The sequence below is a fragment of the Bos mutus genome, chromosome 5 (assembly GCF_027580195.1).
Source record: "Bos mutus isolate GX-2022 chromosome 5, NWIPB_WYAK_1.1, whole genome shotgun sequence".
NCBI classification, from domain to species: domain Eukaryota; kingdom Metazoa; phylum Chordata; class Mammalia; order Artiodactyla; family Bovidae; genus Bos; species Bos mutus.
Window position 1 is genome coordinate 94,774,757 of NC_091621.1, and position 26,436 is coordinate 94,801,192.

The 26,436-nt window shown below is 40.2% G+C and overlaps 1 protein-coding gene across 3 annotated transcripts in view; it reads right to left on the reverse strand.

Annotated features, from left to right (window-relative positions):
- The window catches only part of TMTC1 (transmembrane O-mannosyltransferase targeting cadherins 1), a 315,120-nt gene that overhangs the window by 61,086 nt on the left and 227,598 nt on the right, over window positions 1–26,436 (reverse strand). For 2 of the 3 annotated variants that reach the window (XM_005894561.2, XM_070371266.1), the window contains 2 exons: window positions 21,151–21,264; window positions 5,871–6,014 (listed from right to left, as the gene is read on the reverse strand). In XM_005894561.2, the coding sequence (XP_005894623.2) occupies window positions 5,871–6,014; window positions 21,151–21,264 (258 nt within the window). The remainder of the gene's footprint in view (window positions 1–5,870; window positions 6,015–21,150; window positions 21,265–26,436) is intronic. The other variant, XM_070371267.1, reaches the window with a different exon arrangement.

Below are 26,436 nucleotides of genomic sequence, written 5' to 3' on the forward strand. Positions count from 1 at the left end.
GTGACATGGCCTTGATAAGGATGAAGATGGTGTCAATGAGCTGATGGACTGGGCTTCAAAGGAGCTGGAGAAGGACACGTAGAGAGAGACAGGTGTGAGCTGCATAAAGATGAGGGAGGAAAAATCACAATGTGGTTAAAATTACAGATAAGCTTGGAAATAATCTGGATGTTAATAGGTCACCATGGGGTGCTAGTGGGGAGGAGGATTCACTCCAAGAGGGGGATGAAGAAGGCGCCCACCCAAAGTTGACATCCTAATATGGTGAGAAGGACCTCAAAATGCTTTTGTTTATCCAGTGGGCTGGCATTTTGGATTCTCTGGGGTTTCAGGTAAGAAGCAGAAAAGGGGAGAACTATTATCTTGAGTGTGTAAATATCCTTTTTATGAAATAAAAGGTAGTGTGCCTAGTGCCAAAGCTATAAGGAAATGTATCCCAAATATTTACATTTATATCAAAGCTAATGGTTAATTCTTTCCACATTCTTTTATTCTTTAGAAATTCAATTCTAATGATCAGACTAAAGAAAATCAAATGTATACTGTTATCAAATTCATCTGTATAGCTCAATTTTGGATACTACATTTCATTTTCTTCTGACTTTTGATTATAAGATTTATTGTAACACCTTTATAACATCCATATCCTATTATGTGAATGAAAGATAATTTTGGCAAAGGGACAATGTGATTCTTTAATATGAAAATATTCTGTTCTACTAACAAACACCAGATAACTATTTTACCCAAGCAGTCAAAGAAGTGTTTCCCCATGCCCTGATGGCACAAGAGAACATAATAGAATTCTTTAATTCAGGGAACACCATAAATGTGCTGCACAGAATCATAACAGAAAAGCTTCCAAGTCCAGGGAAATGGCCATGAAAGAGGTCAAATATATTTAGATAAGAGTCAGTGACATGCACTGCTGTGAATAGGTCTAAAACTGTCTGTCATATAACTCCAAGAATTCAGATGAAACTGGACGTCAGTGCTCTAAGGTTTCTGGGATGCTCTGACAGAATCACATCTTAGTTAGACCTCCTGGCTTGGACAAAGATTCATTTCTCTCAAAGTCAAGGTCATTTATAAAGGTCTGTGCTGTTCAATGTATCAACCACTAACCACAAGTGGCTATTGAACACTTGAAATATGACTAGTCTCAGGTATGCTGTATGTGTAAAAAATACACTGGATTTCAAAGATTAATTATAAAAAAGAATGTATATTATCTTATTTATATTTTCACATGTTTAACTTAATCAATTTTAATATTATTAACTACATGGAGACCGGGGTTCAATCCCTGGGTCAGAAAGATCCTCTGGAGCACAGGATGGCTATTCACTCCAGTATTCTTACCTAGAGAATTCCATGGGCAGAGGAGCCTGGCAGGCTACAATTCATGGGTTGCAAGAGTCAAACACGACTGAGTGCCTAACACACACACACACACATAAGCACACATTAAAAAGATAATATTTTAGATATATTGAGGTTTAAAATATATTATGAAGTTCACCTTTTTTATGTTTTAAAATACAGCTACCTGAAAAATTTAAATTATATATTCTGGCTCTCATATTTCCGTTGGGCAGGGCTGGTCTGGGCTGTATCCCAGTTTTGAGATGAGCCGCTAGGAGGCAGTAGAGTATAGTGATTGAGAGCAAGGGTACTTGGCCAGGAAGTTTGAGGTTTAATTCCCACAAATTCTGTTTCTTCACTAAGGGACCTTGACACCTAAATTATCTTCTCCAAGTCTCAGTATTCTCACTTATAAAACAGGAAAAGCGATTTTGCTTTCCACTTAGGGATGATGGAGTCTAAACCACTCACATCTAAGGAGACCACGTGGGTTCTTATAATGAGCATGAGTTCCAGGTTATAGAAGAGGACACAATTTTTAAAAGTTATCTGCCTAATGAGAAATAGATAAGTCATGAGTCTTAAATAGTAAAATGCATCAAATAAAAACATTTAAAATATTCTTATCTTCTTGAGCCTCTTGATGAAAGTGAAAGAGGAGAGTGAAAAAGTTGGCTTAAAGCTCAACCTTCAGGAAACTAAGATCATGGCATCCCATCACTTCATGGAAAATAGATTGGGAAACAGTGGCTGACTTTATTTTTTGGGGCTCCAAAATCACTGCAGATGGTGACTGCAGCCATGAAATTAAAAGACGCTTACTCCTTGGAAGGAAAGTTACGACAACCTAGACAACATATTAAAAAGCAGACATATTACTCTGTCAACAAAGGTCCATCTAGTCAAGGCTATGGTTTTTTCAATAGTCATGTATGGATGTGAGAGTTGGACTGTAAAGAAAGCTGAGTGTCGAAGAATTGATGCTTTTGAACTGTGGTGTTGGAGAAAACTCTTCAGAGTCCCTTGGACTGCAAGGAGATCCAAGCAGTCCATCCTAAAGGAAATCAGTCCTGGGTGTTCATTGGAAGGACTGATGTTGAAGCTGAAACTCCAATATTTTGGCCACTTGATAGGAAGAGCTGACTCATTTGAAAAGACCCTGATGTTGGGAAAGATTGAAGGCAGGAGGAGAAGGGGATAACAGAGGATGAGATGGTTAGATGGCATCACCAACTCAATGGACATGCGTTTGGGTGGACTCCGGGAGTTGATGATAGACAAGGAGGCCTGGCATGCTGCGGTTCATGGGGTCGAAAAGAGTCGGACATGACTGAGCGAATGAACTGAACTGAACTTATGCCTTTGACCTATTGCTACTTAACAGCAGAAATACATTAAGGAAAGCAGAAGTAAAACTCCAAATCTAAATATGGGTTAGTTCTGCTATTTTCTGGGTCACCTTTCTCTGCTACTAAAGGACATAATGGAAACAAACTTTACAGTTTCCTGATGAAAAACAGGAAGGTCCTCCTTCCTCCCCAAAGGTAATCAATCACATATCATTCAATAACTAAACATTAAGTAATATTTGGATTGGAGAGCTATTTGGGCAGCATGGATAATGGAAAGTGAATAAGACAGGGCATGCACTCAACCCTGGATCAACTACAGCCTGGGCCATTGTCACATGAAGTCTTCAAATCTTGTTTTTTTCGTCCATAATGAAAATGGGGATGAGGATGACAATGCTTCTCACAATAGTTTTAAAGATTAAATTAAATAGTGGATATAAAACCCACTTGTCTGTAAACTGGAAAATATTACATAAGTATTAGCTACTATCATGATTTGATTCTAGTTGATTCTAAGACTCATCTACACAGATGGAGCCACTGTGATCTCTGGTTAATATAAAGAGCAGAAGGTAAACAAGGGTGATTTTGTACCTGACGGTTAACCTATCAGGACCTTGGTTCCTATTCTTCCCAATGTATTTTAAAAAATCATTGGGAAGGCTTTATTTTTTTTAAAAAAAGCACTCAAATTCTTATACAGGTGTGAAGCATTATTGGTTTGGATAATCACTGAGTTGATTTTACTGAAAAATACAGAAAAATCTTATGTTGAATATCTAGGAGTCCCTCCTACTGTGATAAGTAGCCATTGCTATGCTCCAAAAAATATTTCCTTGTGCTCTTAACTCACATAGGCTAACTCAAGATAATAGGGGCAATAATATGCCAATTGAAAAAGGAAGGTTGCAGTATGCATGTCTTGTTCAGGTCTGGGTAAGATGAAATTTAAAAGCATCTATGCCATCATTTTCAAGTACAGCCACATTCAGCACAGTGTAATAATCACAACTGCAGGAGATCATTCCCAACAAGAACTATCAGTTCGTATTCAGGCTGACAAAGTTGGCTTCTTTGTTAAAAAAAAAAAAAAAGAAAGAAACTCATCTGCAGTATTTTTTAAATCAGTACTATTTTTGAAATGCAAGTATTCCAAAAGACATGAACAGGATTTATCTACCCTTTAATTATTAGGGCTCTAAATTGGACATATATAGATGCAACAATGACGCTTATAAATGAGTCCTTAAAACTTCACATAAATAAATAAGAACTCATAAAAATGGAAGAGTAAAATAAAAGCACCCTACTGACCTGTAAATAGCTACCTACATAACTGACACATTTTCCCCACATCTTTTGATTTCATGTTATTCATTAAAGAGAACATACTGGTACTAAAAGGCTTTTCTGTCAGTGTGTACTTCTTCATTCTTAGTTGTTTCTCATCACTTTCAATTTATACAGAATGTTAACAAGCTTTCTAACTTTTTTTGGACCACATAGCCTGCAGGACCTTAGTTCCCCAACCAGGGATCAAGCCATGCCCCCTGCAGTGGAGGCGTGGAATCCTAACCACTGGACCACCAGGGAATTACCTAAACGATCTAATTTTTAAAATTAAGCTCATTTAGTTTTTGCTGACTTAAACTTTTATTTTTTTCATTTTATATGTAGTTTCCTTGCATTTATTAATTTTTCTGTAGAACTCTCTTGATTTACTATCCCCGTACATGGACGAAGCCATTCTTAAACAAAACTTCAGACTTGGGATGCCACCTATTCTTTACACAATGCTTCTGTTCAAATGGGATTAAATAAAAACATGACTTAACAAATGAGCACACTAAGGAAAAGAACTAGAATCTCTGTGCATATGGAAAATTCAAGGAGTAAAAAGAAAAGTGAAGAAGATGCATCCACTGAGATACTAAGGCAACTAAGCCAATCTTGATAAGGAAAAGATTAAATAAGACAGCAAACCAAGGGCCCTGAAAGTAGCAAGTGTGCTCTCCAGAAGTTCAGAGACGTAGAAACCAATTCAGAAAGTGTATGGATTGTCGGTAACCTAAGAAGAACAGATAATGCATCACCAACACTGACTCTAATCATTTTTTACCCTTTATTTCCATTTCTGGTATTTTAAACCTGTTTTTTTATATGTAAAAGTTAAATGCCACAGCCACCACCATTTCCACTATGACTACTGTCTTAACTACCATTGTCAACACCATCATCAACATGCCTAGACTTTACATTAACAAAAACACAAGATACAAAAGTACTTCTTTGCCTTCAGGGAGACCAACTGCACTATTAACCATTTCCAGGGCAGTGAGTGAAAAGTGAACACCAGTGATTATACCTGGAAGGTCTTCCGAGAGCAAGAGTTACCATTACTAATTCCAAGCTAGGCTCACCTTGCTTCTTGCATGATCAGTTGCTTAGTCTGTCTGACTCTTTGCAGTCTCATGGACTGCAGCATGCCACGCTCCTCTGTCCATGGGATTTCCACGGAAGAATACTGGAGTGGGTTGCCATTCCTTCTCCAGGGGATCTTCCCAACCCAGGGACTGAACCTGTGTCTCCTGCATTGGCAGGCAGGTTCTTTACCACTGAGTCACCAAGGAAGCCCCACTTTGCTTCTTATCTATAGCACAAACTGGACTCACTGTGGTTATGCCTTTTGGCTGCACCTTTAGAGCACACTGCACTTTCCCTAAGGTATATTCACGAAACACCTGGGTAACGCCTATTAAAAATGACTAAGGAAAGTGCTATATTCCGTATTCCCGTCTTGAATATTCACAGGGCATTTAGCATGTTAAAGATGCTTGCAATAAAGGAACTATCTTTGCTTAGCTCAGCATTTCCTGAGTTTATTTGACCATGCAACCATTCTGTATTCATACCCCTCTACAGGCAATCTAGGAACATCTCCCAGAACTAATACTTCCAGAGAGACATTGGGAAATACCCTTTTGACTGATAAGGGACAGAATTAATTCAGATGAATATTACATCCTCCCAAAGCTTGAAAAACCTATTCTGCCCTAGGAAGAGGAGACAACAGCACAACCAAACGAGTGCCGAAGAGGAAAGGATTTCTTAAAATTACAAGGTCTTCTGATCAAAGGTACCTGTTCTACTTACTTAAGGAGATTCCCGAGATTGAAGAGAGCCCGATTATGCTGCGGGTTTAGCTGGAGAGCCCTCTGATAGTACATCTTTGCCTCTGTCGTGTCTCTAGTCAGGGTTCCAAGGTTGTTCAGGGCACTTGCGTGGCGTGGATACAACCTGAAAAATTAGAAATCTTAAGCCATAATTGTTCAAAGGCTTCTACATTGGTCATGATTTACTTGTTCTTCACCCCTCCCCACCTCAGGAATGCCAGAACCAAAATGAAACACTGAATTCTTCCTTTATTTCACAGTATGCCTATGTGAAATCTTTTTTTATTTCTTTATGACTACGCTGAGTCTTTGTTGCTATGCACAGCTTTCTCCAGTTGCAGCGAGCAGGGGCTACTCTCCAGTAGCTGTGTACAGGCTTCTCATGGAGGTGGCTTCTCTTGGTAAGGAGCATAAGCTCTAGAGCACAGGGCTCAGTAGTTGTGGTGCCTGGGCTTAGTTGTCCCACAGCATGTGGAATCTTCCTGGACCAGGGATTGAACCTGTGTGCCTTCATGGCGTGTGGATTCTTAACCACTGAACCACCAGGGCAGTCTCTCTATGTCAAATCTTAACCATCAACTGTTTGTGCAGCTACCGGCATGTAAAGACGGCAGGAAAGCACATATTTGACATTCAGTGGTATAAGTAAATTAGCCTCAAAGAGTGCAAAAATAAATAACGTGCCAATCAACCCGGGTAAGATACTTCGCTTGGAGCCTACAGTTACTTTCAACTTCCTTTGATAGAAAATCCTCATTGCTTCAGGTGTTGAGTTTCTGGTCTAGGGGACTGCTGACCAGCTGCCTGGATAATGCCCACTATTAACACAAGATGCTGGCAATTCCTCGGCTGAGGGATCTTTGAATATTTGAAGCATCAGTGACACCACAATTATTGAGAAGGTGATACAAACATCTCCCCACAAAAATAATATTCCTCCTTCAAATGGCTCTCTGTCTTGACTCTTTTACCATTTTATCTCATTTCCCCCCCTACTGTAATTTGGCACCACCTGCCCTGATAGAGTCTGGGAGTGAAAATCCTGACAAATATTTAAAAATTTAAAAATGCACAATGAAGTGAAAATAGCAATCCTAATATTCAAAAGCAAATGTAAAGAAGGACTGCATGTACATCAGCAAACCAAATTTATGGTGATTAAGAAAGGAAGAGAATCAATTTACTCCCTTAGCTCAAAACTATAAGGAAGGCAAATCAGCACTGCTGCTTCAGCCACTGCTGAATTGTTTCTGCTGTGTTCAGAGGGGGCATATATAGCCGTCAAAGAGGTTGCCCTGTCTCTGTCACCCAGAGGACTTTGTATAAGCCTGTGGAGCTGGCTTTTAATGTAGGAAAGTCAAGATAAAGCCCAAGTAATAAAAACAGGATCTGTACCTGTCAAGTCTCCTGATGATCAAAAGCCATGCTTCCCCTCTCCCAGCCTGTTCCATACCTTCTAAGAAGATCAATATAATCTGGGGACAGAGGGGTTCCTATTAAAAGGCCAAGGAAGACAAGCTGTATAGCTTAAAAACAAAACAAAACAAAACAAAAAAACCTTTGCATAACCCAACTTTCTTATAGCTCAGCTATAAGCATCCCTCAGTACTTTCAGGAAGACAAACTGGGTAGTGCTCCTGTTGACTGACAAAGGATAGAATCAATTTAGATGAATGTTACATCCTCCCAAGGCTTGAAACCCCTAATTTTTCGCAACGACTTTGGAGGCTGCTGGGAGACATATATTATGAGAGGAAGTTGGGAAGAGAAAAAACACATACACACTGCTTGGTTACCTTTAATTAGCAAAGACAATCTGCAGGTACCTGATACCAATCCCCTGACTCCCAGCCTCACAGTTCCTAGGGGGTCTCCATGGAGATGCAAGCCCTTGGAGGTCTCTGAAGTACCTCTATAGGACATCAGAGCCAAGAGAAGATGCTCTAATGCTTGGCCACTCATTCCATGCCCTGAACAGCCTCCTGGGAAGCTATGTCTAAAAATTACTTTGGGAATGGTCATGGAGAGCACATCAGAGCCAGGACTTAAATTCTTCCAATGGGAAAAAATTTTTTTTTGGATGCTGAGAAAAGCTCTCTGACCTAAAGATTTAAGGTGGGGACGGGTCCAGTGAACATGATGAAAACAGTTCTAATTGTTTCTCTGATAACAAACAGCAACAGAAGGTCCTAGGAACCTCTGCCTTCTCAGAAGAAGTCACTTCTTAAAACTTGCTCTTTTTCTTATTTCTTTAGGTTTTGGAGGCCTCAAAATAAATGTCTGAGATGAAAACACTAAATTTAGGAAGTTGTTCAGTTGCTCAGTCGAGTCTGACTCTTTTGCGACCCCATGGACTGGAGCGCACCAGGCTCCTCTGTCCATGGGATTTCCCAGGCAAGAATACTGGAGGAGGTTGCCATTCCCTTTTCCAAGGGATATTCCCAACCCAGGGATAGAACTGGAGTCTCCTGCATCTCCTGCATTGGCAGGTGGATTCTTTACTTCTGAGCCACCAGGGAAGCCCAAATACGGGAAAGGACAGTCTACATTCATTAAGAGCTTCTACATGGGTTCCCTGTCACACAACAGCCTCTCCTTCTGGTTCTCAGTCCACCTTTTATGACTTCATCACTGTCTCACTGCCATTTAAAGCAACAGCGTGCACTTTCAAAGATTACTGACTACAAAAATGTTTCTCTCTCTCTCTCTTTTTTCAAACCAGAAACAGAACATAAGCCTACACTGAACTCTCCAAAACAGAAACAATCAGTGAGAAGGAAAGTAAAAAAGAAACAAATATAAATACCATCAGGGGAAAAAAGTCTTCAGCATGTCTTGTGCTCCAAGAAGCTTAGGACAGGGCTTCGTGGTCAGCCACAGGCAGCAAAGCAGCTCTGCTGTAACAAAATCCTAACCTGTCCAGGAAGGGGATTGCTGGCATTTACAGTGATTTTACTGAATCTAATGCAGGAGCCACAGGAGACTTGGGTTTGATCCTTGGGTCAGGAAGATCCCTTGGAGAAGGAAATGGTAACCATTCCAGTATTCTTGCCTGAAGAATCCCAAAGACAGAGAATCCTGGTGGGTTACAGTCCATAGGGTTGCAGAGTCCGACAAGACTAAAATGACTTGGCACATTGACTCTGTTACCACTCACAGTGCTCCACCTCAAAAATGTGTGATATTGTTTATTCCTGGTAGTAGTAAGGGTCTGCTAGGAATAGCCTCCTTCTCTGAGCTGGTTAGGTTCGCCTAATCATGAGCAAGCATTGCATTATTTATGAAACAAAGCTGAATTTCATAAAAATAATTCTTTAAGAGGGCCAAGAAAAAAAAGTCACTTTTAATTTTGATGTTTATATAGATGTAGACATTTTCTTAAAACATATTCTGCTCTTGTTTACAGAAGATCTATGCAAGGACAAAACTTATTTTGTGTGTTTACTTTTTAAATTAACTTGTGTTTAAATGAACTCAGGTCTAATTCAATCCTGAGGTCTCCAGAAGGGGAATGCTCCATCAATTGTCAGAATAAATGAAGTGTGCCTTGACTTTGATGACTACAGGTATGTTTTACCAAAGTTCTGGTAGTGATTATTCCCTTCCCCAGCAAAACAATCTCTACGAAAGCTCCACTGAACTGGAGGAGAGTGGTGATTTTCTTTTCAAACACATTTTTAAAAAACCAGTGTGAACAGCCACTAGTATAAGGAAGTGTATTCTTTCTTTTTAAAAAAAGAAATCTAGATATAGAAATACAATTCTACGAGCTGAAGAGAATATCGTTTCAAAACTGGCTGATTTACATTCTTGATAAGCACACATCCATTTGAGCATTGAAGTGCTTGTTACTTTTTATCTGGTAGCCTTTCCTTAAGCAGAATTAATAAGGCAGGTAGTTAAGGACACTATTATTATTCCCTTTCATTCCCAGTCACCTTATCTCTGAAGAATAAACATCAACATGTTAACAGGAACCACTGAGGTAGCAGCTGCCTAAGTGGCAAACAGAAAGCAGGAACAGAAGAAAATGGGCCCCAAACACTGAGCATGTATTAATGATACTTTACATTTTAGAGCGCTTTCTCATACACTATCTAACTTAATTCTAATTCTTCAAGTAGAATTATTGTACTGTTTTACAGTTGTAGAAAGGGAGGGTGGGGAAATTAAAAAATAAATTACTTTCTTCAAAAAAGAAATATCTCAGAAGCAGTTGTGTTAAGTGTTGAAAGTCAGATAATTCCAGTAAATCTATTTATTTTCCCAAACAATCCATGAGTCATTCAACCTTCAGTAAAGAAATATACTGCTACCAATTAGAGCTTTCACTTAGAAGAATTTCCCCTTGTATCCTTGGGCCAATTCATTCAGCTATGATCTTATAGGAACTACTCAGTGACAGAAGCAAAATAAAGTCAATACTCAGGAAACGTGGCTGAGGTTCTCCTTCCCTGGGAAAACTTGTCTTCTGCCATACAAAATACTTATGTTATCTCTGCAAAGCACAGTATTATGGGAAGTTATTTGGAACCAACAATATTAAGTAAGTATGTAAGGCAGTGGGGCTTCCCTGGTGGCTCAGATGGTAAAGAATCTGCCTGCAATGCAGGAGACCCTGGGTCAGGAAGATCCTCTGGAGAAGGGAATGGCAATCCACTGCAGTATTCTTTTCTGGAAAATTCCATGGACAGAGAAGCCTGGTGGGCTCCAGTCCATGGGGTCACAAAGAGTCAGATATGACTGAACGACTAACATTGTGGTTTACTGTGTGATATGAGGCACAGATACATGCTCACAGATCTACTGGTCTCAAGCTTCAATCTCAACTAAAGATCTATGAAGATAAAATGTATATGATTCTAGTTTAGTTTTCAAAAGTTAAGAATGATGTTCCTTTTTTACTGTTTGAGAAACTTCTAAGGCATTTCATTGTTCAAACAAGACTGTATCGTGTGCTCCAGTTTGCAGTTTCCTTTTGGAATATACACACCCTGATTTGTCTGATTTTCATTCCACACATTAATTTATTTGAGGTTAAGTATGCTAAGGTCAGATGTTTATTTTCTATTTCCTACTGAAGGGGAAAAAAAAAAAAAAGGACCCGAAAGAAAAACATGACTGGGAAAAAATTCAATCATGAGACCTAAAGTTCACTGAACTAAAAAGTACCCAAAGTAAGCTTTATTTCAGGAGTCCACAGCAGCAGCATATTTTTAGTCACATTAGTTCCTGGCATTTCTCAAGTGTCTGGTTCCTTCATGCTATAAAATATGAATCATCAGGTCATTAAATTGTGCCAGAATGACATTGATCATCTACCAGTCTGCTTCTTTAATTGTATGAAATCACCATTGACACCCAGAAGTAAGTCTTGCCACTTTCTTTTGGTTCTGTACTTCTTCCCATTCATTAGATAGCCTTGGGGAAATAAAAACCTCAAATGCAATTTAGGGAAACAGGACTCACTCTTCAGTGAGGAGCCAACTAAATGATCTGACCTCTCACAATGGATGACCTCCAGTCAGGATTCAGCAGGACTTCGCCCATCTGACTTTTCCAGACAATTTAGAGTAAAACCATGCCCTCAGGAAATGACTCATTTTAAGTGACTAAATTTTCCTGATTCCCAGGAATTTTCCTCAGGAGGCTGGGAAATGCATTGATTTAAAGACTTCTCTGCTCTTTTAAACAGAAAGTGGTCAATGCAATTTAACTTTTCTCAAGGGCTTGGGGTGACCAACTTTGGTTTTCTGTGGCAGAAGTACAGGAAATTATTTTGGTGGAGTGGAAAAATAACTGCACTTGGGAGTCAGAAGCCTTGGGGAACTTTCTTGCTGGGTGATTTTGAACTCACACCTGTGCTTTAGTTGCTCTCTCTGTAACAATAAGGTCCATAACATATTAACCTGTGTGACCAAAAAGGATGGTGGGTATAAGATGCCTACCATCATCGCTGGTACATTCCACTCATCTGATGCTCTGGGGTTGGCTGCAGAACCTCTGGGGGGCTGCGCTTGGCTCCCTCCACAGCCCTAATGAACCCACGGCAGGCTGAAACTGCCACTTTTCTTTCATGTGTATTTCTCATCCTCCAAAAAATCATTCTTCTCACTGCTGTCAAAGGTATCTGACTTGCTTCCATCAGTCAAAATAACATCCATTATTTTTTCACCACTAACCCAGTGAATGCTCAAGTCTTCTCATATCCATCTGTTTCTCCCACATCATGGGTTTTCAGATGTGAAGGACACTTGGCCCACTCCATTTTAAGAATGTAGGACGGTTCCTTGTCAAGCACTCACTCCAACAGAGCCTGTCAATCTTTCATCATCTGAAATAAATGATGCCCACAGGCACTAGGGTAATTTCCTCCAAACATTTCTGACACGCTCAACATCAAATGGGATTCTAGACACGCACAATTTTAAGAGTTACACCCAAGATTATAAGGAGGTTCAAAGTCCTATATGACAGATCAGTGAGCTCGTAGAATCCTTCTTGTAATAACACTTTGCAGCATGTGTAGCACTCTGGCTGTTAGACTGACAGGCAAAAAAAAAAAAAGACAGTGGTGGGCAGGAGTGTGTCCAATGTTACAGTTAATAGTGCCAGCCTAGGAGGTCATGAGTGGGAGGGAAAGGAGTGTATATCCTGAAGATTCACCTCAGGAATTGGGGGTCACTACTGGCATATAGTTTCCCAAGCGGTGCTAATGGTAGAGAATCTGCCTGCCAATGCAAGAGACACAAGAGATGAGGGTTCAATCCCTGGGTTGGGAAGATCCTCTGGAGAAGAAAGTGGCAACCCACTTCAGTATTCTTGCTTGAAAATTCCATGGACAGAGGAGCCTGGTGGGCTATAGTTCATGAGGTTGCAAAGAGTCAGACATGACTGAGTGACTGAGCAGACACACACACACACACACACACACACACACACACACACACACTGGCATATAATGGTCAGCAGCTCAGTTTAGTTCAGTCGCTCAGTCGTGTCCAACTCTTCGACACCCCATGAACCGCAGCACGCCAGGCCTCATTGTCCATCACCAACTCCCAGAGTTCACCAAAGCCCATGTCCATTGATTCAGTGATGCCATCCAATCATCTCATCCTCTGTCATCCCCTTTTCCTCCTGCCCTCAATCTTTCCCAGCATCAGGGTCTTTTCAAATGAGTCAGCTCTTCGCATCAGGTGGCCAAAGTGTTGGAGTTTCAGCTTCAACATCAGTCCTTCCAATGAATATTCAGGACTGATCTCCTTTAGGACGGACTGGTTGGATCTCCTTGCAGTCCAAGGGACTCTCACGAGTCTTCTCCAACACCACAGTTCAAAAGCATTCATTTTTCGGCCCTCAGCTTTCTTTACAGTCCAACTCTCACATCCATACATGACCACAGGAAAAACCATAGCCTTGACTAGACAGACCTTTATTGACAAAGTAATGCCTCTGCTTTTCAATATGCTGTCTAGGTTGGTCATAACTTTCCTTCCAAGGAATAAGCATCTTTTAATTTCATGGCTGCAATCACCATCTGCAGTGATTTTGGAGCCCAGAAAAATAAAGTCAGCCACTGTTTCCACTGTTTCCCCACCTATTTCCCATGAAGTGATGGAACCAGATGCCATGATCTTAGTTTTCTGAATGTTGAGCTTTAAGCCAACTTTTTCACTCTCCTCTTTCACTTTCATCAAGAGGCTCTTTAGTTCTTCTTCTCTTTCTGCCATAAGGGTGGTGTCATCTGCATATCTGAGGTCATTGATATTTCTCCCAGCAGTCTTTATTCCAGCCTGTACTTCTTCCAGCCCAGTGTTTCGCATGATGTACTCTGCATATAAGTTAAATAAGCAGGGTGACAATAGCTAGTGGTGTTAAAAGTGTATAAGTGTATTAGAGCTTGAAACCTGCAGTGGAGGAAAACAAAGTGAAGCAGAAGAATAGGGTATGCTGGGGTTGGCTGGGAGACCAGGGATAGACTCATGGACAAGATGAGGTTACCTAAGGCACCCTGAAGGGAGGGAGGCAGCCATTTACAGAAGGGGGAAAGTGTCTTGGGAAGAAGGAAGGACAAATGCAGAGTCCCTGTAATAGATGTGAATGAAAAAATACTGACCATCGTATCAGCAAACAAACAGTGTTGCAGCCATCACATAATCACATTACAGCTGCCCAGATGGTGAGCCCTGCGGGCCTCAGGATAGAAACCAGATGCCCACCATCCTTTAGCCAGCAGCTGCAGCCACCTCTGATGGTGCACCCTGGGGAGACTCAGGATGAGACAGCACATGATACTGGCCCCAGATAGCTGAGGTACACATCAAAGGAATGGTTTTCAGTGCACCCAGACTCTTGCATCTTCCCCTACATTAAAAACACTTAAGTTCCTTAAGATATCTGATTTTCTTTAATAAACAGTAATCTTTTGTTGCTCCAACTACCTGGTCTTTGTTGCAAAAACTCTTATATATCCTCAACCCCCATTTGCTTCTTCAGAGTAGTCTCTCAGACTTATCTGAAATGCTGTGTCCTGGGCCATCTGCCAAATAAAACATAATGCTCTACTTTCAGGTCACGCATTTTTTTTTTTTCTCTCCAACTGATATAGGAATGTGGCAACTGCTGTCCAGCGTTCCTGGAGCTGATGGCGATAGGTGCAATAGGAGGTGAGGTCTGAGTGGCAGAGGTCAAACAGTGCATGACATGGAGACCACTGCAGGGCCCTTGATTCTTGATGGAAGCAAGCAGAATGTTCTGAGCCCAGTACTGCTAATGAACTCCCCTGGGCTGCTGGGTTAAGAACAGATGGCAGGAGGGCAGAAGGGAGAAGTGAAAATGTGGAGACCAGAGAACACTGAAGCAATCCAGGTGAGAGAAGATGGGCAGTGGAGGCAGAGAGAAGGGGTCTGATTTAGGATGTTTTAATAACATTTACTGAGTTTAGCATGGCCAGGTATTTAGATACTGTTTTACACCTTGTTTGTGAATTATCTTCTAATATTCCAGCCCTATGAGGTAGGTTGGAGAAGTAACTGGCAACCCACTCCAGTATTCTAGCCTGGAGAATCCCAAGGACAGAGGAGCCTGGCAGGCTGCAGTCCATGGGGTTGCAAAGAGTAGGACATGACTGAGCGACTAACACTAACACTATTAAGTAGATAACACCACTATTCTCATTTTAACAGAAAATCTAAATGATATTCTGTTCAGTTCAGTTCAGTTCAGTCACTCAGTTGTATCTGACTCTTTGTAATCCCATGGACTACAGCATGCCAGGCCTCCCTGTCAATCACCAGCTCCCAGAGCCTACCCAAACTCATGTCCACTGAGTTGGTGATGCCATCCAACCATCTCATCCTCTGTCATCCCCTTCTCCCCCACCCAATCCCCCTGCCCTCGCCACCTTCAATCTTTCCCAGCATCAGAGTCTTTTCAAATGAGTCAGTTCTTCGCATCAGGTGGCCAAAGTATTGGAGTTTCAGCTGCAGCATCAGTCCTTCCAATGAACACCCAGGACTGATTTTCTTTAGGATGGACTGGTTGGATCTCCTTGCAGTCCAAGGGACTCTCAAGAGTCTTTTCCAACACCACAGTTCAAAAGCATCAGTTCTTTGGTGCTTGCATCACTGACTTGATGGACTCCGGGAGTTGGTGATGGACAGGGAGGCCTGGCGTGCTGCAATACACTGGGTCGCAAAGAGTGGGACACGACTGAGCGACTGAACTGAACTGAAGTGAATTGCCTAGCACCAGTGATTGGTTGATAAGGGGGTATAAATGTTCCATTCCTTTCATGACAACTCTGAGGATGCCCAGCTCCCGAGCACTCTAAGGGCTCCTCTGATCCCCTGGGAGTACACTGCATCTCAGCTTCTCCCTCTGCCCATCTTGTTTCTTTGGCCAGCATTAATGATCTTCCTGTTTGTTAATCTCTGCCTTGGATTCTGTTTCCTGGGGAACTACAGTGAGGTTTTGAAGTGACATGGTGGTTTAAGGCAGAAAAGAAGAGAGCAAATGTTTTTTGATATAAATTATAGAACATTCATGCTGAAATGTAGTCCATAAGTATGATCACAATATGACTAAAATTCTGGCTTTCTAAATGAAATGTATAATGTCTTGGATTTAATGAATAAAATTGTTAAACTTAATTAACACAAAATACATGTGGTAAGAATATAATTTCAACAAAAAGGAAAAATAATTTCTATTGTCCTACTGGAAAGCATATTTAGACTTTTATAAATGAAAATGACACACCAGCAGAAGAATCCATCTCCACTTGTTAAACTAGGTTAACAAATGGTATCGCAATTTTTATTCTTTCCAGAAATACATGGCAGCTGGTAGTTAATGCCACCTGTAGTCATGCGAGTTATTTTAAATGCTCATTCAAAAATAGCCTGGGTAAAGAAAGGCTTTTAAGTAATCATTAAATCCTGATTTTTAAAAAATGTTCAAACTCTACCAGTTTTATAGACAACACTTTTCAAAGGAATTATAATAATCTTATTAATAGACTCAGGACATCAATGAACAGTGGGTTAATTAGACATAGACTTCTTTACAGTCTAATGATGTGGCTTTCTTCAATAATCACTGTCTTATGATTTCCTTTTTTCCACATACACTTATTACAATCTCATGGAGTCTCTCTGCAGACTTCCGGTTATCTACATATGAGGGAATACAAAGAATGATAGCAGTGGGAACTGTTCTTATGACAAGTCTCTATTTTATGCATTAAAAAAAAATCCCAGTCAGAAAAATTTTAGCTTCTCCTTTCCCATGTGTTAGCCAATTATATATCAGTTGAATATTTCTTTTGTACAAGAGTTTTAAAAGCACATTCCTTTCCTTTTAATTATGCCTGGTTAGGGACTTCAAACCCTGCCTCCCCTCCCGCTCCCCCCCCACTAACAGCTTCCCTCCTCTTCAGATTTTCTATTTAAAAGATCAACAATAGATATGTTAAGAGTGGACAAGTCCTCTCTAAGGAGCCATGGTGACCCAAAGACACTTGAGAGATCCCTCAGGTCAGGGACCTCTGAGTAATGCATCTCCTACTCAATATAACTTACAGGAGGGTGACTTCTTAGACTATGTCTGTGAATTTCATGTGAAACCATAACTGTGAAAAGAAAATAGTTATCTGGGTGGCTGAGGATTACAGCCTTTTTATATGTGGCTGATATCCAACTACCTGGAATGCATCAGCCAGTCTGGGTGTGGCAGGGGCTTACTGTCAGGGGCTGGAAGGAAGAGGACATCTAAGTGAACAAATGTTCAGAGGAACATGGAGTGATTCCTCCTGACATCAGAGAGACTTTTTTGATCCACTCGAATAAAGGTGAACTCTATTCTCATTGCCAGCTTCAGGGTTCTTAATGCCTAGCCCATATTAGCCAATCAGTAATTGATTTTTGTAGGGAATCTATACTTAAGATGAAAAATAATTTCCATGAGACTTCTAATGAAGACTCTTTTAAAACAGACATGTAAATGTGTCATCAGATTTCCAGATGTTCTCTCTTCTCTGTAAAGCATTTTGGGGGATACATACAACTTAGTAAACCCTCTCTGTAAGTCTGGGCCCTTTTGTTCCTGTAAGTTATGCTGCTTGAGTCAGTTGTGTTTATTAACAAATTTATTCCAGTTTATTGCAATTTCATGATATAATGAAATATCTTGCAAACTGATAAAATATAAATGTGAAAAAGAGAGTTGTAATTTTTATGAAAACTAAAAAAAAACTCAAAGAAGGGAAGTTGCTCAAAAATTGCTGTTGAATTCAATATAAGATTAATTGTAAAAGACTGGAAAAGAAAAATCAGAAGTCTCAGTCTTTACATTTTTAGTCCACTTTAAAGTATCAAAACTCATCACCACAGAAATGAATTATGTATGTGTTTTTTGCCAATTCTAATCAGCAGACTCTTACTCAAAGAAAAAGACTTGGTATGACATTAAGAGAATTGGTAAATGGGGGTACCTGTGAAACTTTAGGGTACAATAAAACATTTTAGTGTGCATTATTTATTTTGTGATTCTTCACTTTAAACTGACTTTTTAAACTAATCAAGAAGCCACTGGCCAACTATACATACAGTATTAACTGCACTTTATTTGGGAAGTGCCACTCTTGCTCCTTTTGGGCTTACCAAGTGAATCATTTCATGAGAGGTTTTGTACAGGAAGAGCTTAATGGTTGGGTGGTCTTTGGACTTTCTACTCCCATCATATGAGGTGAAATGGTAGGAACCTTCTGCAGAGTAACTCAATGGTCAAAAACTTTTGAAGGAAAATGGCAGCTTCACCACCAGTATTCTGATTTTCCAGTGTACAGAATCCCAACCTTTATAACACCCCAATAAACACAACAGCCACCCCAACAGCAAAGGAAAACTTACACCTGTCTTTGTGGAGGATTTAAGGAAATGGTTCTGACAATTTCCTTTGATGATTTGAGTCTTAATCTGAATCTATGACCTCGGCTGCGGCATTATCTAAGGGCGACCTCCCTTGCAATACAGAAATGTCATAAAAGAGGTACACCAAAATGAAGTTAATGGTACTTCTACATTGTTTAAAAAACAGAATAAAGTTTAAAAGAAGCACAGTATTCATGCCATATATAATTACCAATTTAATATAGTGTTATTTTGAGAACTATAAGCCAGCCAAAAAGATATAGATACAGATACAAACTTTATGACTAACTTCACCATTGTCTTTGGAATTTATACAGTTATTACAACAGGAATGAATAACTCTGGGGACTGACTTCAGATAACACCACATTTAATCCTGCATTTCCCTCATTATTCTCTTTCTTGCTGTGTGCAAATACGGAAAACATCAGAGACAGCAAAGGTGCAGTAGAATGAAACAGTTGGGATAGAGCAGAACCCCAGAGTCTGCAACCTCCACAAAGAGTTACATTAAAGGAAGGATAGTCTTCCAGTCACCGGGGATAAATAATCACCAAAATGATGAATAGTCATAGTATCTTCCTTTTTTTAACATAAAGAGTGACAATTTACTAAAAAAAACCCACATCCACTGAAAATTCACATAGAGGTATCCACACAAAAATAATAATAATTTAAATCAAAAGTATTTTGAGCCTGGTGGGGAGAGGATGAATTACTTCACTAATTACTATGCAGTATATTTTTAGCTTTAATTATTTTTACCGCATTTCTCAAAGGACATGTTTCTTCCTGAAGCACAGTTGTTGAAGCAAACATTTATCTTTATTGTTTCATAGGAAACAGGCGGAAGTCCCAACCAGCTACTGCGATTCTATAAAATCAGCTACAGGAGAATTTTGCTTAATTTATACTTTTGCCCCAAGCTGTGCCTTAGGATCTGCCTTATTTTTTTGTTTGAACTTGACAGAAAATAGTGTGTTAGAATGAAAGAAACTTAAAGAGATACGGGTACATTTCCCTTCCACCAATATTTTTCAGGCAAACTTACTGCTCTTCTCTTCCCTTTAAGAATGCCACCTGAAATCATGGCACACTAATTAATTATTGAAGATAAAACATAATTTATTGGCTTCAATGTCCGTTCAAAGAACACGCCTTTTTAAAAAAAATGACACTTCCTCAATTCAAAAATAATGCGTGTTCATTGTAAAACTTCTGGAACACAAAGGAAAGAATAAAGAAAGAAATTAAACCATAATCTCACTAACCAGAGATAAGCAGTGTAAACATTTGGATAAATTGGCTTGCAGTGAAAAAAATATAATTCCTTATTAAATCTTTCAAAATGCTTTCTATTTCTTAATAAAAACTTCCTTCTCACAATAATGAGCTTTGTTGCAATTATTCCTCTGGGGCTCATATTTCTTGAAATCTTTGGGAAAGAGAACTTGATGTGAATAGCTTAAAATTTTTCCCATATTGGATATTAAATAACAAGTCCTAAAGTCTAAAAGATTTTGCTTGATGACCAAATATACTTATGTAGAACACTATTCAAAAGATAACTTTAAAAAATTAGGTCAGTTACTTTAAGAATGACAATTTCAAACTAAACCTTGAGACAATCCAAGAAGGGTGTTCAGTGAAATGCGTGCTTTGTTTGGTACACATATTTTAGAGCATGTCCCAAAGTGGAGCAGCATCAGAAAATTCAACCAAATGTGGGACACACTGTAGAGGCATGGAAACCTCTTGAGAACACTTCTGTGAGCTCACATGGGGAGATTCTGAGGCTGTGTTTAGTTATCAGGTCTTCACTCCTTCCAGGTTAAACACATTTATTATCTGAGATCTTCTAGGGCAGACCTTCTTTTTTGCGGGGAGGGGAAAAACCACCTTGCAAATCACAGTTGCAGTTGGGGCAACTAAAAGCAATACAGATGGCTGCTGATCATGCAGAACTTAAATCTGAATCTAAAATCGCCTCTGGGGCTTCCCAGGTGGTGCAGTGGTAGAGATGCCTGCCAACACAGGAGATGCAAGAGACACAATCTCGATCCCTGGGTTGGGACAATCTCCTGCAGGAGGAAATGGCAATCCACTCCAGCATTCTTGCCTGGAAGATTCCACGGACAGGGGAGCCTGGTGGGCTACAGTCCATGGGGTTGCAAAGAGTCAGACATGACTGAACAGGCACGCAGTAAAATCATCTCTAAAGCCATGCATGGTATATTCTCTTCCAGTAGATAAATACAAAGAGAGTGTCAGGGCTGCTCATGTTTAAAATGTTAAAACATTAAAAAATATACTATATATACATGTATGTACGACTGAGCGACTGAACTGATGTATATACATACCTTGTTAACATATTCCCAACAGAGTAATTAAGTGAATTCTCACTTTTTTTAAAATTTAACACAATGATCAGAGTATTTTACTTCTATTCTCAAAAGTTTTTATATAAATCCTTTTAGATAATGGGAAGCCTAGACTGGGAAGAATTCATTGGAGTAAATATCCTATGAATTTATGAGAATATTTTTTATAACCAATTCCTATAGGTCTGTATATATGTATTTAACTGTGTCACTTCATTACATAATGTGTAGCAATGGAAATTTTTATTAGAAAACACCGAAAGTTAGAAGCAAAGTAGACTTATAACAGACTTGAACAAAAAGCCAAAAAATTTGGAGTCCAAGATCTATACCACCTCCAAGGAGATGGTCACTATCAAGAGAAACAAGGTCTCTATATACTGGGAGGGGTGAGTGAAATAAACAAGGGCCTGAAAAGCACAGACACCCAGCTGCAGCTTACTTGAGGGCCGTTCTGTAGTGGTAGATGGCTTCCCTGTTCCGACCCTGGTCCTTCAGGAAATTGGCATAGTTGTAGTGAACCTTGGCATTGTGGGGCAGAGTCTGAACTCCAGACCTAAAAGTTAATAAATTAAAAAAAAATGAGTAACAAAGAGTACTGCTTAGGAATGTTGCCAGTTGCTTTCATGTTTTAATCACAGATTTATGAACCTGCATTTGAAATGTTCATTGCATCCACCAAAGCCTCTTTCAAAACTTGTGGACCTTATGAGTTACTAAACATGCTTCTGTGGAAAACAGTGAAGGTTGTGCACAATTATGCACAAGCAAAATACACTAACTGCACGTGAAGCAGAGAAGCAGGAAGTAGTGAGAGATGATTCTTTGGGGGGACAATCATGCATGCTCAAGTTAACTCAGCTTTTTCCTTTTTCCTTACTTCTTTCACTTATAGCCTTCCTCTTTTTTTAAAAAAAATTGAGATTGTCTATAAAAATAAATCATTACAAGAAAGATGACTGTAGACTAGCCTCCCTACTAAGGTTTGTTGGAAATAAATATTTCTCATGTACTAAGCCAGGGCTAATTTTATTTAAAGGCAGGTGTAATTATTAATAAATATTCTACAAGTTGGAGGTAAGGAAAGGAGGTTTGGCTCAGAAAAGTTAAAAATTTCTTAAGTCATGAGTGTATTAGTCTGCTCAGACTGGCAAAACAAAATACCTGGGGAGCCCCAGAGGGTAACACTGAAGTTTTGAAGGTGATACAAGTCACTTGTAACTGCACAACAAATTCACCTTGCACAAGATCAGCCTGGTAGTAAGTACATAGAATGGGATTCTGACCCAAGGATTTGCTTCTAGAGTCTCTGTTCCCTCACCTGCAAGGAGGTGGTGGCAGGGAAGTGACAAAGGTAGATGGGTTTGGGAGCTATCTGGGAAGAAAACTCCAGAACTTATGTAGGTTAAATGTGGGAGGGCAACAGGCTAAGGGTGAGAGGAAGGAGACATGATGACAACCTAATTTCTGGGCAATAGTATTTCAAATGCAGTACCTCTTCTAGGTAAGAACACTAGGGAAATTCCATACAAAGTGTTAAAGCGGTTAGGGAAATACGTCAGGGTATTGTGACCTTTGTTGAGCTTTTGTTGAAATAGCCCCTATTTAATGTTATAAGCCAATAAAAATTGTTTTTAATTTTAAAATAAAGAAAAATGTGCAAAGGCAAACATAAATGAAAGAAAAAAAATTAACAGCCCCTTAGGACCAGCAAAGACTGTCCCACTTAAAATCCACTGGCTGGCTCCTTGAGGAACTCTTCAGAGGACAGAATGTACAGGGAGTGGGTGAAGCTAGAGACCAACCCAAGGGCAACATCCTGGGAAAGCAGCAGATTCCACCTTATGTGGAGCTGCTGAGGTGAGGTCAAATGCATGGCCCTAGGTACCTCTTCCTGGGCCTGCACATCCCGGTGACTTATTTCACTATTCTTTCCCTTCCCAGCAAAAGGCAGGAAGTTTAGTCTCTAGAGGGCTTCCCAGGTGGCGATAGTGGTAAAGAACCTGCTTGCCAATGCAGGAGATGTAAGATATTTGGGTTCAATCCCTGAGTCGGGAAGACCCCTGGAGAAGGGCATGGCAACCCCCTCCAGTATTCTTGCCTGGAGAATCCCATGAACAGAGGAGTCTGGTGGGCTACAGTCCATGGGGTTGCAAAGAGTTGGACACTGAAGAGTTGGACTTAGCACACACTCATGTTACTCCCTAGAGAACTGAATCAGAGAGCTCCTGCATTCAGAAACAACAGGTACAGCTGAGGGCCAGTAGAGATGTACCTTCAAAGTAGGTTAAATGACAATATGCATTCTGAACAGTGGATCCTCCTAACCCTGTGGTATCCATGCAAAGCTCTACACACTGGCAGCCAGGATTGGACTCTCAGGGAGGAGACTGGAGGAATCCTCTCACTGGAAAATGACTAACCCAAAACAAAAGATTTACAAATGCTACCATTTGGGTGCTCCAGTGAAACCATCAATCTCTTCAATCACCCCCACAGTACAGCTCACTAGCTAACAAACAAAGCTAGAATTTTAATGTAACATTTCAAATGGACATTACCCAAAGTATATTTAGTCATGGCAGGACCAAGGTCAGAGTGATAGTGATGGCTTCTTAAAAATTTAATTTTTATACAGGAAAATGTTTGATTTTTCTCTCCGAAACTACACAGTGCATGGTACAGGGAGATTTTAAAGATAACTTTGATTTCAGCATAGATATAACTGTAATATTTATTGGAATTGATCCTTCCTTCTATGCAATTAGCATAGCCGCTCTATTATGTTTCACCCAAGTTCGGTCTGTGAAAACACATCCTTGTGAAGATGAGGGCATTGTTCAGGGATGGCAGTAGGAAGTAGTAACACTCGTAGCAGGCGAGCGGGTGTGGGTGGAGGAACTGCAATCCTGTGACTCTGCTGCTTTTCCCGTTGCTATTTCCCATTGTTGTTTTTGACCTTTACATTCTCTACGTAATGTTTTCCTGCTTTGTTTTTCCAGTCTCTCATTTTACAATGAACAGTTTATGAAAAAAGAAAGATAAACTAGCCAAAGGCAAAACTTTCAGTGTCACTGAGTGGCCAGTTTGCCTCTCCTTCCCGGGCCAGCCTCCTCAGCCTGTGACTCGGACATTGTCATTCAGTCGTCCCAACTGTCTTAATAGAATGTGCAGCCTTACACAAATTTACTCCACAAGGAAATGTAGGATTCATGAGTTATGGTGCTGGATCTCAAACCCTATTCATGACTGCTGCTGCTGCTACTGTTTAGTTGCTAAGTCGTGTCTGACTCTTTGCGATCCCATGGACTGTAGCCTGCCACGCTTCTCTCTCCATGGGGTTTCCCAGGCAAGAATACTGGAGCAGATTGCCATTTCCTTCTCCAGGGATTGAACCCGCATCTCCTGCGTCTCTTGCATTGGCAAGCGAATTCTTTATCACTGAGTCACCGGGGAAGCCCTATTAATAACTACAACAAGGATTATGAATAAAAGCCTCCCTCTGAATGCAGGGTCTGTATTCATGCATTTTACATTTCTCCCTCACACCTCTCATTTGCAGAAGACTTGAAAAATACCAGAGATATCAAGACACTTCTCTCAGGTATCTCTCCAAGTTTGTAGAACGTTTGTTTTGTTGATATTACTGGAACAATAGGTCAGGAAAACCATCTCCAAATTCCTGATTAGAAAACAAACACTTTTTAAAAACAAGTAGTGTTCGGCCAGAGGTTAACAGGAAAGGAAAGTAAGAATTTGTGGTTCTCCTCGATTGTGACCCTATTTAACCTAAGGTTTCCAACACCACACTCAGGATGGCCAGTGCTTACACCGGCTCATTTTAAATCAAGCGCTGAGCTAAGCATCCACTTTCAAGGGCTATCTCCTTTCCTCCCTTCAACAATCCATCAGATGGGTAGTATACTGTACCTCCTATATTGTAGTTGAGGAAATTGAAGCTCAGAGAGATGAAGACTATTTTCTAAGGTTACAGACTGAGTAAATAGTTGAGCAGAGATTTCAACCAAGGCCAATATAAGGTCAGAATCATTCCTGAAGTTGGTCAATATTGGATAAACCTAAAAGGTACCACAAGATACTAGGTACATTAGAATGTCACTGTGACTATGTTTATATCATTGATAAATAAACTACGGCCTGATGGGCCACAGACACATCCATGGGTTTACCCTTCTACAAAAATGTCTTTGGCCTCTTTCCCAAGGTAACAGCAGAGTAGCTGCAAAAGAGACGAGAGGGCCCACGAAGCCTCAAATATTTATAGTCTGGCTTTTACAAAGGAATCTGCCAATCTCTGGTTTCTGTTCTCTGCCCTGAGAGATCTGCTTATCTTTCTGGCTCAGCAATTCCAGAGGAAGAAAAAGAAATGTGTTTTCTACAGAAAGGGAGGAAGATCTAGGCCATAAATTCTTAAGGGTGGTCCACAGATCATTTAAACAGTTCATGAATGGGATTCAGAGAGAACCCAAACTGGATGCAAAACAAAATATGCTATCTTTGTCATTCTAGGTATTTTGAAGATTTGGGGGATAGGAAGAAAATATTTAATCAAATTGCATTATTTTGGTACAATTTCCTGCAAACACACATAAGAGCCTGGGGTATCACTCAGTTCAGCTGGATGTATGCAGTTTCTATCTCCTCAGATTAGATAGCAGAATAATTTCCTGTTCTAAGAGATTAAGAAAATGTACCTTGCAACTATGATACAAATATCTCTCACTCTGTCTCCATCTGTCTCTCTGTCTGTCTGTCTCTGTTTACATTGGGCGTAGATTAAGTTAGACAACATAAAGCAAAATATAGGTGTGGTGAAGTATATACATTCTTTGGCTTTTACATTAGATTTGGGTTCAAATCCTGGCTCTTCCTTTCACAGCTATCTGACTGGGACAAACTACTCTCTCTCTGAGCCCTTGGTGAGACACAAGGATTGGATTCTTATGCTTTTGTGTGAGAGGTTTTCAAGAATAGATGTACAAAGATGTGAGGCAGCTTTGCATTGGTATCTCCTAAAAATACATCATTCAGTGCCATCTTTTTTTGTGGGAGGAGGCCTTAGCTGGAAACACTGGAACTTGACTGAAATTTGGATTTTCTCTAACACAAAGGTCTGTCCTAATATATTCTGTAAGATTGCTCATAGTATTGCCAAGCAAAACCACTCCATATAGTTAGAGAGGTCTCGAGACCATATGACCTGGGATGGCCAATGAGTTTAGTTTGGAAGAGAGGAGAAAACAGAATCAGGACCTCTGTAAGGACATCAGCTTATTCAGAACTTTTTCTTACTCAGTGGGCCAGCTCTTGGTTTTGACCATTACAACTACTTTAGGTTTTCCTCATCCTACCATAGCGAGCTCAGGCCCACAAGAGAACAGTCCTTGAAGGCTTGGGTTGACTACAGTCACCTGCCTACACTTATACAGTGTCCTGCCCTTCCTCTTGTCTACCACCTGCTTTGTTGTTGTTTAGCTGCTAAGTTGTGTGCAGCTGTTTGCGACCCCATGGACTGTAGCCCGCCAGGCTCCTCTGTCCATGGGATTGCCCAGGCAGGAATACTGGAGTGGGCTGCCATTTCCTTCTTCAGGGAATCTTCCTGACCCCGGGATTGAACCCATATCTCCTGCATTGGCAGGCGGATTCTTACCAGTGAGCCACCAGGGAAGATCCTACCACCTGCTACATTATATTAAAATGTGTTCAT